Here is a 20,000-nt window from a genome sequence, read left to right as displayed (position 1 = left end):
ACTGTTAAAGAGAATGGCAGAATTAAACGAGTTGATTTTATATATTTTTTTTCTATTTTTTCTTAAATTTGCTGAAGTCAACTCGCTTAATTCTGCCCTTCTCTTGAGCAGTATTATTATTATTATTATTATTATTATTGTATACTGGAAGTAAACCCTCTTTTAAACATGTTTTATTAAAAATAATTGCTGCCTCAGCTGCATTAATTTTATACAGGTTCTTCTCTATTTTTCTAATTATTGCTTTCTCATTGTTGCTTAAACTGGTGAGCAACGCACCGAAGGTTGACATATCTCAATTAGGTAGAACGATTGGATTTTATTGGTAAAAATTTCAGTTGGGGTAGTCAAATTTTCGGGCATATCCCGTAGAGTTTTTTACAGATAGAATTGATGTTAAATTCTATTTCTTTTCTATTCTTTCTATTCCTTTCCGGACGTTTCGTCTGAATAAACCTCAGACATCCTCTTGGGCGGAGGTAGGTGAAGGACTGAAGTGAGAAGGTGAGTCCAGCTGCTTATATTGCGGTGGCGCAGCGAGGGGCGTTGTGCCGCTGCCTTTTCATTGGCTCGTGGGTGGGGAGCTTCTTTTTCATTGGCTACCTGGCTGCGGGCTCAAGCCAGCTCCCGATCGCATGCTCAGCAGGCGCGCCGATCTTCTCAGCTGCATATCATCACGCCGGGCTTCGTTTTGATTGGGTAAAGGTCGCGTGACGTCACTGCTGGTATTATCCATCGTATTAATGTCGTCTTGGATTGGGGCGTTTTCGGGCGGCGATATGGTGATGTTTGGCGTTATTGGAGTGTTTCTTCGGGTGCAGGTCGGGAGCAAAAAGGCCTCCTATGTCGTGTTCATGGAGGGCTTTTTTGTTCCTGGATGAGTAACGCTCCAGGAGGCGCAGACGGCGAGGGTCGGGTGCTCTCCTATTATCCTGGTGTTACGGATGATACAGTCGCGGGAGATTGTGTCTCGGTGGGCGGTGAGGCGTGGTTCTTGATAGCCCCTTCTTGGGCATGACAGTAGATTCTCTTCGCAAGAACGCATGGTAGTCATTCCAATGTACTTCCCAGGACATCCTCGGGCGGGGCATATGTATGGTATACTACGTTCGTCTGCTTGAGGGGGTCTCCTGATGGCGGTGAGGGGTTATTTTTCATGATAAGGTCTTTTGTTTTACGGTTTTTGTAATATATTATAAGGTCCACTATCTTGCCTTCTTCAATGGGGAGGATGTTTTCCTTAATGATCTTCTTCATCGCCTTCTCCTCCTCGCGGTATTGAGAATGCATGAAGGCCTTATAATATATCGTGATGTTCTCGGTGGGGCGGGGTCGTGGGTCTTGTTCCTCGTTCGAGTACCATCTTTCGAGGGCGGTACGCACTTCTCGATTGATGAGCTTATTGGAATACCCGTTATTCACGAGCATCTGTGAAGCTCTATCAAGCTCGAGGTGTGTGTCCTGCCAGGTGGAACAATGGGAGAGGGCCCTTTTCACAAAGGCCCTGACAGTAGTGTTCTTAAACCTGTCTGGACACTCGCTATCCCCGTTGAGGCACATTCCTAAATTAGTTTTCTTCGTGTAGACAGAAGTGCGGAGACCGTCTTCTGTCGAGGAAGGGGAGCCGATCGTTGGTGCTAAACTCGACTGTATAGTTTAGCATGCTGCATTGCTGGAATCGGCGACGTAGGGCTTCTACCTCATCCTCGGTGTCGACTTGCACGAAGATATCGTCTATGTAACGGGCGTATTTGCGGGGGTGCTGGCTCTGGGCGAAGACCCTCTCTTCTTTTTTGCCAACTTCTATATGGGCACCATCATTTTTATCTTGGCAGAGAGAGAGAGAGAGAGAGAGAGAGAGAGAGAGAGAGAGAGAGAGAGAGAGAGAGAGAGAAAGTTGTCTGAGGATGCTGTCGTCGTTATAGAGAAACATAATTCGGTCTTTGATTCTGTTGCCCCAGTAAGGGGCTATACAGTGACATCATTGCTTTTCACTCGGTGTCATGTAGGCACCACTGCCTAAGGTGTTTTGCAGCGTCCCTTCGTCCCCAAGCTGCCTGCAGCCTCTTTCATTCCTATAACTGTGCTTTGGTTCACCAGGATTAATAGGGTACAGGGTTAGACCGTCCCTTCGTTACTGCGCATATTTGTGACGTCATTGGTAGGTGGCCATAAAAGAAAACCAAGAAAACAAATAAATTAAGGGTCACTATGGGAATTGTTTGCCCTCACCCATCACCTATCTCTTTCACGACCTTGTGTGAGAGAGGTCCCCGTTCATCTCCAGGTACTGGAAGATAGTTTCCTTGTTCTTCACTCTGGTGGGGTCAAATACTGACTGATAACTGTTTTTACCAGAACCTCAGTCAGATCATCCACGTGGCGTCATGCGCGAGATTGTCCTATTTTGGTCAGAAGCGGTCTAACCCTGTACTCTATTAATCCTGTGGTTCACATTCTCTTCCATCTTAACCCTCAACCCTCACTTAACAGGTTGTCTTCCTTTTACATCTTCAAAGCGTTTCAACTCTCAGTTCCCCTTTCGGCGCTGAACGACCTCGTAAGTCCCAACGATTGGTCTTTGGATTAAATTTAATATACCAAACCCAGTTTAATTATATTTCTTCAGAAGAGTGGAATACCTGTGGAAACTTGATAAGGACGGCTGGGTATCGTTATCATTATTGTTCAAAGAAAACTGATAATCACACGAATCAATAAAATTGGAAAGTAAATCCACAGTAGTATGCCTGTTTGATTTTGTTATTTGAAATATATATATATATATATATATATATATATATATATATATATATATATATATATATATATATAATATAGTATAGCAGAAAGCTTTGGATGACCTGCACGATCCTCCTTGTCAGTCTGATTGATAAGGAGTACTCATCGAAAGCTTTCTGCTGTATATATATATTTCAAATAACAAAATCAAACAGGCGTTATCATTATTGTAAGGAACTGACTCGCATATACTAACTACATTCGGGTATGAATAGTGACACGGCAAATAGGAGAAGATTGCGAGCACGCCACATATTCCTCCCCAACGCTTTCACAGATATTTTCTTTTTCATTTAAAGGCTTCATCGATTCGGGCCGCTCCTTTCTTTTATGTGCGAAACTTTTGAAGTTTGTCTATTTTTAACCCACTTTTTCCCTTTGAAGTTTTCCGACTTTTTTGCTTTTTCACCCTTTACAATGTGCGAGTAGAGAATATTGGCGCGTTGGAGATGCGGGGTTTATGATTTCAAGAATGTATTTTGGTTGTCGTCTTACTTGTGTGGGTGTTTGTTGCTGCTGACATTTACACAACTTATGCACACACACGTGTACTATATATATATATATATATATATATATAATATATATATATATATATATATATATATATATATATGTATGTATGTGGCTTCCTCAGCAAATCTTTCTGGGTTAAGATGGCTAGCCCCACTCCCGTTTTGTTGGCCTAAGCAGAAGCTGGTACAAATTTACAGTTGGAGGCGAAGGGCCTTACTCCAATGGAATCTCAGACCGAATGCCTGTGTGTGTGTGTGTGTGTGTGAGCGTGTGTGTGTCGTTGGTTTGGAAAAGGGACAATAACAACTCCTCGATATTACTGAGGGCCCGAGTTGCGTGCGGACCATGAGCAGCGGAAGGTCTAGAGAATATACCCTTTAGACCTTGGTCTACGGGCTGCCCTATGAGCAACAGCCCATGCTGGCATAAGGCCAGCTTCATCTTAAACAACATAGACTTTGGAACAGCGATTCTCGACGGTGTCATTTGTATTATTCATTAATTACAGAATATGGTATTCTTGTACAAAATATGACTTTACAATTTTCATATATGAAAAAAGTTAAGTTGATCCTTTTCACCTACGGAAATAAAAGTATTCTATATTTATTACGAGAGAGAGAGAGAGAGAGAGAGAGAGAGAGAGAGAGAGAGAGAGAGAGAGGCGCTTAGTCACAGCTACTTAAACATCCCAATAGAGGAAGTTCGTCGGTGCATTTTCCGTGAAGTGTTGACCAATGTCTCAACATTAAAGGCCATTTCCACAAACGCCGTTGTGTCATTAAAGAACATAGAGTGAGGCGGATCGTGCAATCACTGCGTTCTGAGAAATTCATTGATTATCTCGTGCGTTCTTAATTAATGCTGTAGTGTTAGGATTCACGATTTTTGCAGTGCTTGCGAAATGATTGATTTCGGTCGCCAGATTAACTCTAAAGTTGACTGACTGATGTGCTGATTAATATTTTGTCCGGCTTACGAAATGTTTAGTCGTTCTGGGCAGAAGAAGCCTTCCTCCTCATTTAGATTTTTTTTTTTTTTTTTTGCTGAGCTGCTTGCACTTTATTTATTTTATATTTCTCTTATTTATTTTTACGTTTATCGTATCTTTTCTTGGTGCTTTCTTGTTCTTCATCTCTACTCTCATCATTTTTCTAGTTCCTTTTCTTCACTTACTTTTCCTTTATTTTTAGCGACGTATTATTCTCATTTTTTTCCTTTTTTCCTTCTCCATACTTTAATTCTTCCTATGTTTGTATTATTTTCTTCGTGTCGTGTTTCCTCACCCATACTTTCAATCTTCGCATTTTTTTTATGCTTTTCTTTCCATTTACTTTTCCATGCCTTCATCGCTTCCGTTAATTTTCATTCTCATTTCTGGTCACTTCCCCATCCTATTCTGGTAATCCTTCCTTTTGCTTCCTCCATTTCTTCCTCGCCTTCTGACTTCCCTTACCACCTCAGCCCTCAAGTGTGACATCTCGACAAACTCTTTCCCCGAGAGGAATCGTGACAGAAGAAGAACCAGATCCCTCCTGTACAGAAGGGCGGACCCCCGTCGGTCGGTCGGTCATTCCCCGAATCGATCGATCTTCAAACCTCATTGAATCGTCGTCTCTGCTGCTCCTGATGCTGCTGCGCATTCCGTTAAATTCGCCTGTGTTGACCTTTTCTCTCTCGGTGATATATTGCATGTGAATACATACCTGTATCTCTGAATTCATATTATATATATATATATATATATTCGTGTACATGAATATATATCACATCTTTATATAATCTTGTATCTATCAACTTCTTTCTTTCTCTTGCAGTGATATGTTACATGATGTATACTATGTATGTATGCTATAGTATATATATATATATATATATATAGATATATATATATATATATATATATATATATATATATATATATACACACATATATGATATATATATATATATATAAATACATACACACACACAATTATCTATCAACCTCCACTCTCTCTCTCTCTCTCTCTCTCGCTCTCCACTCTCTCTCTCTCTCTCTCTCTCTCTCTCTTCAGGAAACGTCATTAAACTGTTTCATGTTTCTGATTGCTATCAATCACAGTTGCAACTATTAGTACAGAGTTCGTATTTTGGTTAATTTGCCATGTAATGGTATCCTTCCTATACGTCTTAATACATTTCCCTGAGTAAGGCATCATTTTTATCTTGGCAGAGAGAGAGAGAGAGAGAGAGAGAGAGAGAGAGAGAGAGAGAGAGAGAGAGAGGAAGAATGCTGGTGAATATGAGACCTTCCCCCCCCCCCCCCCCCACCCGCATTCTTTTCCGGGACTTCCTCATCCTAAGGAGAAAGTTGTTTCAGAGATATTTCTTAACGAGTTTGAAAAGGCTTGTAAGGACCACGGACGGAGACTGACACTCAGGTCGATTAGGTGAGACAGAGAGATCTTCCCGCAATTCCTTCAGCAAAAGAAAGCGGGAGGCGGAGGTCTCTGGTGACACTTCTCTGGGCAATCAAGAACTCCAAGAAATCATTCTTCTGGCCTCATGTCGAGTGGTGTTGAATTGTAGTTTCTTGTCTCCCCTGAACTCGGTGTTGATTTCAGTTTTGCTTCATTCGTCGACAGATCAGTGTAGATTTACTTTTGGTTATCATGTCTTCTTGTTTTATCTAGCATTGATTGATTGTTTTTTTTTAGATGCATTTACATTTCATCATTGAGTAAAATGGATTCATCCTTAACTTACAATTCGGATTCAGTTATAAACTAACCATATGTAAAATCTTATGTAAATGCACATATACGGTAATGCTTAAACAATTCTTAGGTTTTATTGGCTTATCCGTTTGTACCTGTCGGCCTACTTTATAGCCCCGTGAGTTCGGTATATGGAGTTTATTTATAGGTGCACCTATTGCTAATACTTTCTTAAGTATGATATTGCAGCTTTGGGAGATCCAAGATTTTTTTTTATCTCGTGTTGGTCATCAAAGGTTGTTGAATTTTCTTAGCTCACCAGAAAACTACTACTACTACTACTGCTACTACTACTAATGATTGTTGTTGTTGTCCGGACAGTATTATTACTAGTCTACTACTTCTGTACTCTGTTTGTAGAACTCGACAGTTAGTATAGTTGAAGTGACCTCACAAAATCTTTGCAGAACTGATGGCAGCCCCAGCGGGTGGAGGGTCCATGGGCATGGGGGCCGGGCCAGGAGGCCCAGGAGCGGGCATTGCCAGCGACGGGCGTCTTCTGATCAACGAACTGAGGCACCACAATTTCGATGCCATTCGCTTCGCCTCTTACCGGACGGCGGCCAAGCTGCGTTTTGTCCAGAAGAAAACCAACAGTAAGAACAACGTTTATTTATTCATTCATGTACATTGTTTATTGAGATTGGGTTTATTATTTATTATTATTGTCAGTGCCTTTTGAGGGATATGATCAATAATGATGTAGATGTTACTGGGACAGAGGTAGACTTATAATGCCAGCTGGATAAACAAAGTCGGGTGGGGAGGTAAGAAGTATGTAACGCTTTGATGAATGTTAGAAGCACATTTCAGATACTGTATAAGTTTTGCTTGTATAAGTACTCGTTTTTTTTTTGTTTCAATAGCTTATTTCTGAGAGGTGTACATTTAACTTTAATAATGATCCATATTACAATTTTTGTGTGTGTATCAGTGTTCACTTTATCTTTTTTCTGCTTGTGACGAGTCTTTAGAAGCAGCAGTTGGTGTACTGCTGAAAAATACTGCTTTTTATGGAACAATGTCCATTCTGTTTCTTTCCAGTGCACTTGGTCGACATCTGGAATATAATTGAGGCATTCCGAGAGAATGGCCTGAACACTTTAGAACCTCATACAGAAGTCAAGGTAAGTAGAATTCAGCCAGTTGTACGATTTGTATCGCCTTAAATATCCTTATAGAGTTCAGATCATGTATCACTTATAATCCTGGAGAGGAAATATTCATGATTACGTTCTGCCCAGTAGTGTTGTGTCCTAAGTTAGTCCAGGTATGGGATCACTGCAGTTGTTTATAGAAAGGCTGAAGATTTTTTTTCTCTTAATATTCACAGTATTTCTGTCTCACTTTGAAACTACTGAGCTTATCAAAGACTAGATCTTGTTTAATCACTGTTTGACTTGAAATACTGTGCTTATCAACGATTTTTTTTACACAATTGCAATGATTATGGCATGACAGTGGGCTCAAACTGCTTTAGCCCTTCATTAGTCTTGCTCCAGGATAATCATCCTGTACAAGGCTCTAACAATCTCTTAAGTATTGTTTTATTCCATATTCCTCTCACAGAGGAAGTGAGTGCAGTGTGCTAGGTGAGATAGCAAATCCAATGGTGATGAAATATATATATTTTTTTTATTTTACTGGTATGTATTATTTGAGAATAATGCTTCTTCCATGATGTAGAAATATATTCAGATGTTGCCAAGAGTTAAGCGCTTGTTTCCATGATCTATGTTTAGAAGGACAGTTCAGTTTACCTTAAGACCTGTACGTGGTATTGAAATGTCAGATACATCCTCTGAGGACTAGGAAAGATCCAGTAGTATGTTGAGATTATTACATACTTGAATTTGAAAAAGTTTGAGACATAGTGAAGAGTAACTTTCTCTTTATAAACACAGAACTAATTTGTGTAGAAATTCTGCAAAAAACTTTTGTTGAGAAATAAAGTTTATATGTAAAATAACGTAGATGTTTATTTCTTGTTTAGAGGAAATAAATGATCATATTGCACAAAAACCTTTACGTTCTGTTTCTTTTATCACGAATTAAAATTTTTTGCCTTAATAATGCTAAAAATGTCATTCATTATTACCAGAGACTTCTGTTAGCATATGGCAAGCATTAGTATTGGAATTGCCAGCTTGAATTTTGACTGTAACTTTGAAGACTTGTTTGTGAAAGTGGTTATGAGACTGGACATGCAAAATTTATGTAAAAAATTTGAACTATGAATTCATATTAGATTTCAGAATCCATCTATAAAAGTAAGGACATTTTCTGTGAATCTAGCAATACATATCTTTCCACTTCATATAGGCTTTGGCAACTTTATTTTTATGACCTCTTATTACGCACTCCATCGTCCAGTGTGTCCCCTGGGTAACAGTAATGTACTTCCTCTTTTAAGTCCTCCACTGCAACACAGTGCACCACCTCATTTTTTCCCAGTTTGCTCTTAAACATTTTGGGGATAAAAAATCTCTTCCTCTAAGCATATTTAACTATCCTGAGACATGAATTTTAAGATTTGATGAAGTGAAGAAACTGAATAATTTCAAGTTAAAGATGTCGATGGGATGGAATGTCACTGCATAACCCAGGTTTGATGAGAGCATGGGAAAAAAGTGGGGGTTAACTCCATAGAAAATTAGACCTGAAGAGTCATGGAATGTGGAAGCAGGCAGGGAATTCCAAAGTTTTTCAGTAAAGGGACAACTAGTCATAAATGGAAACCTCATCATGCCCAGGGCCAACAATTGGAGTGATAGGCTGACCTTTGCAGAGGAGGTATTTCATTTATAACTTATAAGGGCTTAAATAGATACAGAAAAAGAAAATTTTGATATTAAGAGTAGATAGGCAGTTGTGGTTTTATTAAGTGAATGATCTTTGAAAGTAGTTGCAATAGTGGAGGCAAAATCAAAATGATAATGCACAGTAGTATTCAAGCCTTAGCCCATTTTGCTTGTAGATTGTTGTGTAACATCTTAGCCATTTGACTAATACTGTTCTATTACATCAGTTTCTGCACAATAGTAAATTTCTACATTCTGTTTCTCAGTACTCTTTAGAGAAGAAGACCTCTTACTTTGGGAGAGCTATTTTTTTCAAAGTTATGCCCAAACAGTGGTGATTATTTAATCCCATACCTAACCCCTGTGTGTATGCCTTTCTGTAACAGGTATCGCGTTTAGAGACCCTGATATCAACTCTCTACCACAGCTTAAACAAAAGGCTCCCTGCTGGCAAACACATAGCAATAGACTCATCAACCTCTATTCTTCTCAACTGGCTGCTTTCTGCATATGACAGGTTAAGGAAGTTCAGCTTTTTATTGTTGTGGATAGGACTCTGTCCAGTATTCAGAGGATCCTTCCCAGTGTCAATGCACTTTTTGGTGAGGTAGAATGATTTAATAAGAGAATATAGTGCCAGATATTTGCGTATTGTTTCATATATCTGTACTGTATGTATAATCTTAATTCCTTGTCTTCGTTAATGCTCTTGAACTATATATTAATAAAAATCACTATTTTTTTTTTAAATTGTGTACGTATGGTGATATACTTGAATGATCAGATCGTGAAAAGTTACCTATTTCTAGTTGAGTCTAGTAGAGCTAGTCAGACTCAAAGATTGTCACCTCTTTTGTCTTATCTTTGGAAGAGCAGTATGTACTTTTGTATTTTCTAAAGAACAAACCAAGTAGGTTGATGCCAGTCTATATAGACATGGCAAATTATCCTATTTATAAGTTAAATTAGAGCCTTCATTTCTAAGATCTCCATAACTTCTCTCATTTTTTCAAGCAACTAGTTTTTACATTGGGATGCTATAGAAGGATAGAATTAGTAACAGGATGTAAACTTTAAATGCTGTTGTTTTTCATTAATCTTGGTAATGTTTTGTAACCAGATGGAAATTTGCTCATTGTTTCTCTTTTTAGATTCTGTTTTTATTACATGAATATTTTGCAATTTATATGGACACTGTATCCGTATAAATGAAGAAAATTTTACAAAAAGATAAAAAAAAATCTACTTTTATCAGTATTTTTAGATAAATGGCAACAAGATGGACTGTACATATGTGAATTTTATTTGAGCGATTGAAAGGCAAGTCATATATTGTGCCTTTAAACTGAATGGCTAAAGAAGACCTTGAAATAAATAGTGCAGTACTACTGTATTTTGTATTTTCAATAGAAGTTATATTAATTAGTCTATAGTCTATTATTTCTTTCTTTGTTTATTTTTGGCATTATATGAAGTTCCAATTGAGGTTATTTTGCACTCTCTCCAGAATTGGGTTCTCATTATGATATCTTGCCAGAATACCTTGGTTTTCTTCTTTTCTTAGAACATAATTTCTTTTGTAAGTGTAATGAACACTGAGAACTGAGATACTAATATAAAATATCTTCTGAGATAAAAGCAGAGTGATATATACATTATTATGATAAATGAGTGTAGTATAACATAGTTAGTATAACCACTACGCCTTATTCCCAAAGTGATTTGTACCAGAAAGATTAATTCTTACTAGAATTATGGAAATTGGAGTATGCTTAAGCTTAAAAAGTTGAGTAGTACTACTGTTCTTAGGTGGGAAGTGACCGAATGGAACAGAAGAAGAGTAAATGGTAGAACATTATATAATTGAAGCTAGAAGGATGCTGCAGAGGACCTTCAGTACCAGCTACAGCATGTTGCAAAATGCACACCATTAGCAGAAAAAAGAAAATGGAGATTTCTGGAGTACTCGATCATCTTCAAATAAATTGCACATGAAATGTTTTTTCATCACTAAGTCATTGCCTGTCAGTAAATAAATTAACTAGTGATTCTAAGGTAATTCAAGCTAATGCTGTAGTGAGAATGTTTTCTGGCCACTTTGCAGGCCTTTGTGCATAGACTTAGGATGGTTGTTTAAGAGGCAAACACATCAGGTTTGTAATTGTAGCAAGTCCTTGGTTGTAATTCATTGACTTCAAAGTCTGCGGAAACAACTCTTCTAAAAAAAACAATGGATTCTTGTTAGTTCCCTAGGATTGAATTATTATCCATTATCTAGGTTGTAATTGAAATAAAGAATTTTCTAAAGCATATAGTACTTTAGTATCTTCATGATTGAAACAAATATAGTATGTACTATATGTAGTTTTCAGAAACAAACCCATTACATACTTTTATGTTGCTTATTTGTGTATCTGTTCAGATTGAACATGCTATTCTTAGTAGAAAGATGAAAAAGACTTAATATTCTTGGTATGTTGGCACATGTACTTATGATTCTTGGTAGCTTAGTGTTTCACATTTTATATAGTTCCAGCACCTGTGATAGATCAGAAGGGTCGGGGCAGTGGCAGACCTAGAAATCATTTATTAGATATTATAATATTACATATATATATATATAATATATATATATATATCTATATATATATATATATATATATATATATATATAGATATATAGATATATAATATATATATATATATATATACACACACAGGCAGTCCCTGGCTTACGACGTTCTGAGGTTACAATGCTTTTCAGTTATATTCATCAGAAATTAGTTCCAGGTTTACAACGCATGTTCCAGGGTTTCGACACTTACGACGCCGGTCTGGCAGAAGAAATGACTCAAAAAATGCTAAATAATGCAATATAAATGCAGTTTACATAGTTTGTAATACACCTAAAGAATTAAAAGTAAGGTTTTCTTAGGATTTTTGACGATTTTCTGGCTTACAACGATTTTCGGTTTTATGGCGATTTTTGGCTTACAAGGAGTTTCAAGAACAGAACCCCCGTCATAAGCCGGGGACTGCCTCTATATATATATATATATATATATATATATATATATATATATATATATATATATATATATATATATATATAGATATATATATATATATATATATATATATATATATATATATATATATATATATATATATATATATATATGTATATATATATGTATATATATATGTATATATATATGTATATATATATGTATATATATATATATATATATATATATATATATATATATATATATATATATATATATATATATATATATATATATATATATATATATATATATATTATATATATATATATATATATATATATATATATATATTATATATATATAATATATATATATATATATATTATATATACTATATATATATATATATATATATATATATATATATATATATCTATATAATATACACACACACACACATATATATATATATATATATATATATATATATATATATATATATATATATATATATACATATATGCATGTATACAGTGTTCCCCCCATATTCACATAGGATGCCTACCAGAACCCCCGTGAATAGTTAGAGCCCGCGAATGTTTGGAACCCCCTATAAAAACTACTATTAACAGCATATTTTCTTAGTTAAAACTCAAGAAAACCCCACTAAAGGGATTTTGACGTAAGGAAAAATCTATTTCTGGGCGATGGCGTGTCGCCAGCGAAATATCCTTTAATCTATTATTTCTAGGGTAAATGTACTAACACATACCAGAGAATAAATAAAATAAAGAAAAAGGTCTGTATAACTGACTCGCTCACCCTCCAAGAGGGTGTCGGTATGAACACTAGGCGAGTGAGACCACTACACGAGCCAAATACCAATAGAAATCTCCCACAACAAAAACCCTCCATGAGGAGAGCCGACCCACGGAGTGAGCAGCTCGTACTACTACTACTCCATCCCATGCTGCCCCGACTTCTGCGCCTCCTAGTGGCCATCCTGAAGTTAGCAGACATCTTGGGCGAAGGGATGGGTAGGGTGGGTATTTCGCTGGCGGACACTTATCGAGCCAATCGCCCCAGAAATAGATTTTTCCTTACGTCAAAATCCCTTTTCTTTTTGGGCTCAGCTCGTGTCGCTGCGCGAAATCGTACCAGAGAAATAGCACAAGATTGTAACAAAAGAAATAAAATAAAACAGAATAGGTCTCAAATAAAAATAAAGTAAATATAAAAAAGAGTATAATTGCTAAAAAGATACAAATACACAGTGATACAAAAATAGAAAATATGCTTAAATTACCCTTAATTCTAAACATGTTTCTTATCATAAGGTAATTACATATGTACAGAGGTAAATTGGCTTACATGTAACAAAATAGTATCTGTGTAAAGGCAGCATGTATCAAAATATGAATAACAAAGCAATTTAAAAAATGAACAAATTAAACAACAATGATAATATGTAAGGAATGCATATGACTTAATATACAAAAAACCCGTAACCATCATAATTGAGATGTATCCACCCTAGCATAAAAATAAGGGGGTAACATCCATGAGATCAAAATCCATAATCATCTGTGAGTTGTCCCTAGCAAAAAAAATAAGGGGCACCCACTACATCATCATCAAAGCAGCTAAGACACCAGGTGAATGTAAATGAACACGGTAGGAATAGACGAACTGTTGGGTGAAGCAGGTAGAAAGAGGACTGAATCTTCTACTACAAATTAACTAGAATCATGGGGAAACTATGTTTCCCGCTGCTACTGCTGAAAATTCAGAGCTTCCAAGGACTTAAGGTAATGGCGCTTTGAACACTGTCAGCGATTTCCATCCGGTATATTTTTTCAACTCATCGAAGTTCATGTGTTGGAAATAATTAATTGAGGTGGCTACTGCCCTGACATCATGTGCTTTCGGGAAAGAGTCAGGATTGGCTTGCTTAATAAAGTACAGGATTTGTTGCCTGATGCCTTTAATGGATAAAGTTCCACCTTTTTCCCTCCTAAAGAGGGGACCCGATGAGGATGAGGAGGTCCTGGACAGAAAGGCTCGTAAGGTTGTAACTGGGCAAAGAGATACATCTTGTGGAAGGGGTAGTACCTTCCAAGGTTCCACCTCATCAAAGGATCTTCATTCTTTGCTAAAAAGCTACGTTCGAGAAAGTAGTACTTCCCCTGTGGGAAGGAATTGAATATGATCCGGATCTCTGGATAAAGCCGACAGTTCTGAAATTCTTGCTCCTGAAGCTAAGCTTAATAAAAACAGGGTTTTCCTTAAGAGCATTATAAACGAGCATGTGTCATTATCGGTTTCTGAAGCCAGTTTTAGAACATCGTTTAAGAACCATGAAACTGACGTAGGCCTTACAGAAGGTCTAAGTCTAGCACATGCCTTAGGAATAGACGAGAAGTAGGAATCCGTCAAGTCTATGTTGAATCCAAATTGAAATATCTTTTTCAAGGCTGACTTGTTTGTCGTAATCGTGCTAGCTGCTAAACCTTTTTCAAATAAGGATCTGAAAAAGGATATAGCTGAATTAACTGTCATGATTCTAATATCAGATTCTCTCAGGAAGATTGCTAACTTTTTTGACAGCAGCATCATACTGTCTCAAAGTTGAATCCCATCCCTTTTAATCGGATTCCAAGAAGAGAATATTCTGAGGGTCAATATTCGCATCTCTTTTTGCCGCAAACTTCATGAAATCCATAAAGTTAGGGTTTTGAGAATCCCTGAGGAAGCGAACACAGTCTTCGTTTGTACTGACTGGGAGAGCCTGGGATTGGGTTGGGGATCCGAAGAGGACGAGGAACCCAGCTCCAGAATTAGGGGATACCAATTGCTCTTCGGCCAGTCTGGGGCTACTAGAGCCACTTGACCCTTGAACGTCCTGAGTTTGTTTAACACTTTCATGAGAAGATTCACTGGAGGAAAGACATAAATCTTCTTCCAGTTGTTCCAGTCCAGAGCCAGGCGTCCGTGGCATAGGCCAGAGGGTCCAGGTTGGGGGCTACGTAACAGGGGAGCTTGTGATTCGCTTGGGATGCGAAGAGATCCACCTGTAGCCCTGGGACTCTTTGAAGGATCCATTGGAACGAACTGTTGTCCAGAGACCATTCCGACTCTAGGGGTACTGATCGGGATAACGCGTCTGCTATGACGTTTCTCACTCCAGCTATTTTGATGGAGGAGAGATGCCAACTGAACTTGTCTGCCAGGGAGAAGATGGCTACCATCACGTGATTTAGATGACGTGACTTGGAGCCTCCTCTGTTTATACAATGTACTACCACTGCGCTGTCCAGAACTAGCTTTATGTGGGAGTACTTTGGTGGGCGCAACCTTTTTAGAGTCAAGAACACTGCCATTGCCTCCAGTACGTTTATATGGAACTGACTGAACTGAGGTGACCAAGTTCCTTGAACCTTTTGGACCTGGGAATACCTCCCCAACCGCTTAAGGACAATGTCTGTGTGGATGGTAATCCCTGGTGGTGGAGGGAACTGAAGGGGTACTGACACTGACAAATTCTTGACTTTCGCCCACGGCTGAAGTCGATTCTTTAGAATCAGAGGGACTGAGGATAGTTTGTCCCTGGACCTGACATTTGCTCGTGAGCGCCAGATTCTGGTTAGGTCTTTCAGTTTGGCTTTCATTAAGACGTTTTGTCACTGATGCAAACTGGAGAGAACCCAGGATCCTCTCCTGAGCTCTGACGCCAGTTTGTGACTTAGAAATTGCTTGACTGACTTCGCTATTTCTTTCCTTTTGGTTGATGGAATCGACAGAGTATGGAGGATAGATTCCATTGAATGCCCAGCCAACTGAAAGTCTGACTCTGGAGTGAGTCTTGACTTGGTCCTGTTTATCTTGAAGCCTAGTATTCCAGGAACTGAATCACTTTCAGTGTGGCTCTGTTGCATTCCTCGACTGTGGCGCCCAGATCAACCAATCGTCGAGATACGCTACTACCATACTCCCTTGTGATCTGAGTTGTTGCACTACCACTTCCGCTAGTTTCGTGAACACCCTGGGTGCCACGTTGAGTCCGAAGGGAACTACTTGAAGGAGAATGTCTGGTCTCCTATCTTGAAACCAGATATGGACGGAAGTGTCCTTGCAATAGGGATATGATAGTAGGCGTCTGTAAGATCGATAGAGGTGGTGACGGCCCCACGGGGAAGTAGGGTCCGCACCTGTGAGATCGTGAGCATCTTGAACTTGTCGCAGCGGATGGCTAAGTTTAAGCGGGACAAGTCTAAGATTACTCTTCTTTTTTGTGAGCCTTTCTTTGGCACGCTGAACAAGCGACCTTGAAATTTTAATCTCTTGACTCTCACTATAGCTCCTTTCTGAAGGAGGTCCTCTGCGTACTCTGTCAATTTCCTTGGAAGGAAGTTGACGGAAAGGTCTGGATGGAGGTGGGTTCGTCAACCAGCTCCAACCCAGGCCTTTTGACACTATGCTCTGAGCCCATTCGCTGAAGTTCCACCGGTGGCGAAAGTGGAACAGCCTCCCTCCTACCTGAAGTTCTTCATTGGTTGGTGGTAAACCGCCTAAACGCCTCGGCCTCTGAAGTGCTTTCCCCTGTTAAAGGGGCCTCCCGACCCTCTCCCACGAAAGGAACGCTTACCTCTGCCTCCTTACCCGAGCGGTCATACTTCTGTGAAGCTTGACTCTCGAAGGCTTGATTGTAAGCTGGAGAGATGGCGTAAGAAGGAGGTGGAGGGCTGAGGTTGAGGGGATATCACATAAATTGGCTGTGATTGAGCCTTAGAGGTGGAAGGTTGGGCTGTTTGCACTAAGGGCACCGCTGGAACTTGCTGAGGAAAGCGTGACTGCTTCTTCTGGTAAGGATGGAAGCGCCTAGGTTTCCCCCGACCCTTACCTTTAGGTGTTAGGTCTTGTCTCCTCTTAGCTGTAAGGCCCCAACGGTCCTTAAGGCTCTGGTTCAGCCTCGTAGCCTCTGACTGAACTTCCTTCACCATAGCTTCTGGGAAGAGATCTGCTCCCCAGATGTAGACGAGAGCAACCTATTCGGTTCATGTCGAATGGTTGCCTCTTGTAGGACATGCTTCCGACAATTCGTTCTAGCAGTGGCAAACTCCAAAACATATCCGACTGTACCGTTTGAGTCAGTGCTTTGGTTCATGAGCTTAAAACGCCCCCGGTTCTGAGCCATAAGCTATGGTTGCTACCTCGGACATAGCCATAGAGTTAATTGATCTGGCTAGTCGCGATTTTGCGTCAAATTCAGCCTGAATAAGGCTATCTGGGAGCCTGGGTAGCTTTTCACCAAACTGCTCCATAGCACAGTCCGGTTTGAGTTTGCCAGCTGAGAAGGTGTTTGGCAAGTCTTCCCACAATTCTCCGGCTGAGGGGAGCAACGGAGATGGGATCTGCTTCCGTTCAATTGAGGCATGGGGTCCCCCTTCTGGGGCTGCTGGGGATGGTAGACCTCGCGATCTTTGTCAGGAACGGGAGGGCGGGGTTACTCTATCCATTGTGAAAATGGTAAAGGGACTCTTGAAAGGTTGTATCTGGTATTGGAACAATCCATGTCCTCTAAACATCTGAGCCATTCTCTCTGAGCCTGGTCTCGTGAATAGAGGACTGTCTCCTTAGGACACCCTATCATCCCGAACCATGGCTGAAGCTGTAACGCCATTGCGTAGCCTATGAACGGAGGCTGGAGGTCTACCGGGAAGAACTCGAAGTCCTCTATCCTTCGAGTTCCGAATTCCGGTATGGAAATGAGACCGTCTTGGAAGGGGGCGTATGACGCTACTCTCCATGGATTGTTCATCGAGAACGGAGGTAGCGAGTCATACGGAGGAAGCTGAGTTCCACTCGTATTGGAAAGTGAAGGAGAGGCTAGAGGGACTTCTCTCAGTCCGGCTATAATGGAGTCCTGGGAAGTAATCCTATCCGACAGACGAGAGATCATTTGCTCCATGCTACTCTTTAGGGACCCAACCAGGTCGCCCACCTGTTGCAACAGGCCAGCATTGGAGTCCAAGGCCGGAGCTGCTGCGGAGGTGGAGGGGTGGCTCTGAACCGGAACCAAGGGTAGCGGAACTGGTGACTCTGCCGGAGTGCGAGATCTCTCTCTGGAGGATTTACTCCTCGAGGACTTAGAGCCGGAGCTAGAAGTTTTAGACTTGTCAGCTCCGGGATTCACCAGCCGGAGACTTACGTGAGGAGGATGACGCCGAAGTCGACTTCTTAGACGACGACGACGTCTTAGACAAGGATTTCACTGCTTGACCCTTGACCTTAGGTCTAACCGAAGCGTCAGGAGGAGTATATAATTCATCACCTGTAAAGCCTTGGAAGGATGGAGAGGTTGCAGGAGTAGAAGAAACAGTCACACCCAAGGGTGACCCTTGGGTTGTGCCACCCTACTTACCTCGACCAACAGGTCGTCTACACCTACCATAGGTTCTACATTAATATCTAAAGTCGCGACGTCTGTGGAGATATCCTGGTCTTGATCAGTTAATGAGGCAGCAGCTGTTGTTGGATGAAGGCGATAGTAGGGGCCGCCTCTACTGGGTCGACGTATCCTGTCGCCTTGCCTCCGGGGAAGATTAACAGCGCCAACCGCTCTCCAAGATGTAAGGCATACCCTTGGCGGCGTTCTTCCCAAAACCGCCGACCCAGGCCCGCAGGGTTGCCAGTGCGGTATCCTTCACTGCCGGCGCCTGGAAGAGAGGGCGTAGGTTAGATTTAAGAATCACTTAAACTAAAACTTAAATATAACTTAAACTTAGATGCCTTAAGTTAAAGTGGATGATGAAAACTTAAGCACTAAAATAGAAGCGGAGCAGCTACCGGAGATGGAATACTCACCCCTTCTAAAAGCTGGCTCACCAGATCGTAACATATGGTACACGTCTCATGGTACCAGACCTGGATGTCCCCGTGCAGAGTCGCGCATGGAGCATGGGACCGGCAAACTTCGTGTCCACATGGGTCCTGAAGTGTGGCGGCGCATCCCGGATGCTCACAGTTGTGGCCTGTAAGTGGGAAGACACATGAGTATCTTAAGAATAACACTTACAGGCTAAAGGACAAGAACTCCGTTGCATGCCGGAGCTCGGAAAAAATTTTAGCATAACCCCCCCCTGCCCCGCCTGAATAGGCTATAATCCCGGAGAATCCGGTAAAACATGTAGGGGAGGGGGGGAAGAGGTTTAAGGTACTTAAGATAAACTTATAGTTAATCTAATAACTCTTAAACCTAAAACTCAAACGAACCGGAGCAGTCCAGTGCGTAGCGGAGTGTAGTAACTCAGCCATACGGTACGGTTAGCAGGGACCCACTGTATGTCCCGGTCCACCCTACTGGGTGGACAAACAACTTCCCGCTGGATGCCAGGACTCCGATCATGAAAGGAGACCCTAGTAAGGTCGGGAAGAGCGAGGAGACATACAGGCTCGAGCGAACCGGAGCGACAAGGAAGCAACGGATGGGGGGAAATAGGCCAGTACCCCCCATCCCCCCAAACAAATCACCACCGGGCCGGGCCGGAACCGAGGAAAGCCGGAGAGGTCGCGTCCAGTCTGGGTCTGTCCCGTCCCTCTCCCTGGCCCCTCCGCCTGGGGGGAGAGAGGGAGGCATGCTCGGGTATGAGGAGCGAGCGTGGGCAGACTGCCCCACCCTCCCCCGACTCTATGGAAGAGCGGGAGGAGGGGGGAAGACGGGGACTGGGCAGGCGTCTGGCTGTCTCGTGATCGCGTAGTGACCACGAGACGGTAAGGCTAAAATAAGACAACTAAACCTAGGGACCAACCAACTGATCAGAGAGATGCTATCGGGAAGCAACTGAACTGAAAAGCGGTAGCATAGAGACCCACTGGGCCAAACCGACTGATCAGAGAGATGCTATAAGGGAAGCAAAACCGAACTGATGAGCGGTATCATAGGCTCAGGAGCCAGGACCTAGGCTAAGCCAGACGCCCAACTCAACCTAACCATAACAAAATACATGGTAATAAAATAAAATAAAAGAAAGAAAACAATAAAGTAGGAGAAAAAATCCAGGAGTGTACGACTAACCCGAAGGAAAGTCTACCACTCAAAGCTAGTCAGAGGC

General features: G+C 40.8%; 1 protein-coding gene across 11 annotated transcripts in view; it reads left to right on the top strand.

Annotated features, from left to right (window-relative positions):
* LOC135219219 (dystrobrevin beta-like) overlaps positions 1–20,000 on the top strand; it is a 487,262-nt gene that overhangs the window by 201,687 nt on the left and 265,575 nt on the right. For all 11 annotated transcript variants that reach the window (XR_010315395.1, XM_064255798.1, XM_064255797.1 and 8 more), the window contains 3 exons: positions 6,485–6,673; positions 7,122–7,204; positions 9,265–9,395. Coding sequence is in view for 10 of the 11 variants with exons in the window: in XM_064255793.1 (XP_064111863.1) it covers positions 6,485–6,673; positions 7,122–7,204; positions 9,265–9,395 (403 nt within the window). In the remaining variant the exon portion in view is untranslated. The remainder of the gene's footprint in view (positions 1–6,484; positions 6,674–7,121; positions 7,205–9,264; positions 9,396–20,000) is intronic.

This window comes from Macrobrachium nipponense, chromosome 1 (genome assembly GCF_015104395.2).
Source record: "Macrobrachium nipponense isolate FS-2020 chromosome 1, ASM1510439v2, whole genome shotgun sequence".
In the NCBI taxonomy this organism is placed as follows: Eukaryota; Metazoa; Arthropoda; class Malacostraca; order Decapoda; family Palaemonidae; genus Macrobrachium; species Macrobrachium nipponense.
Note: the sequence above shows the minus strand (reverse complement) of the source record. Positions and strands in the feature narration are given on the sequence as shown.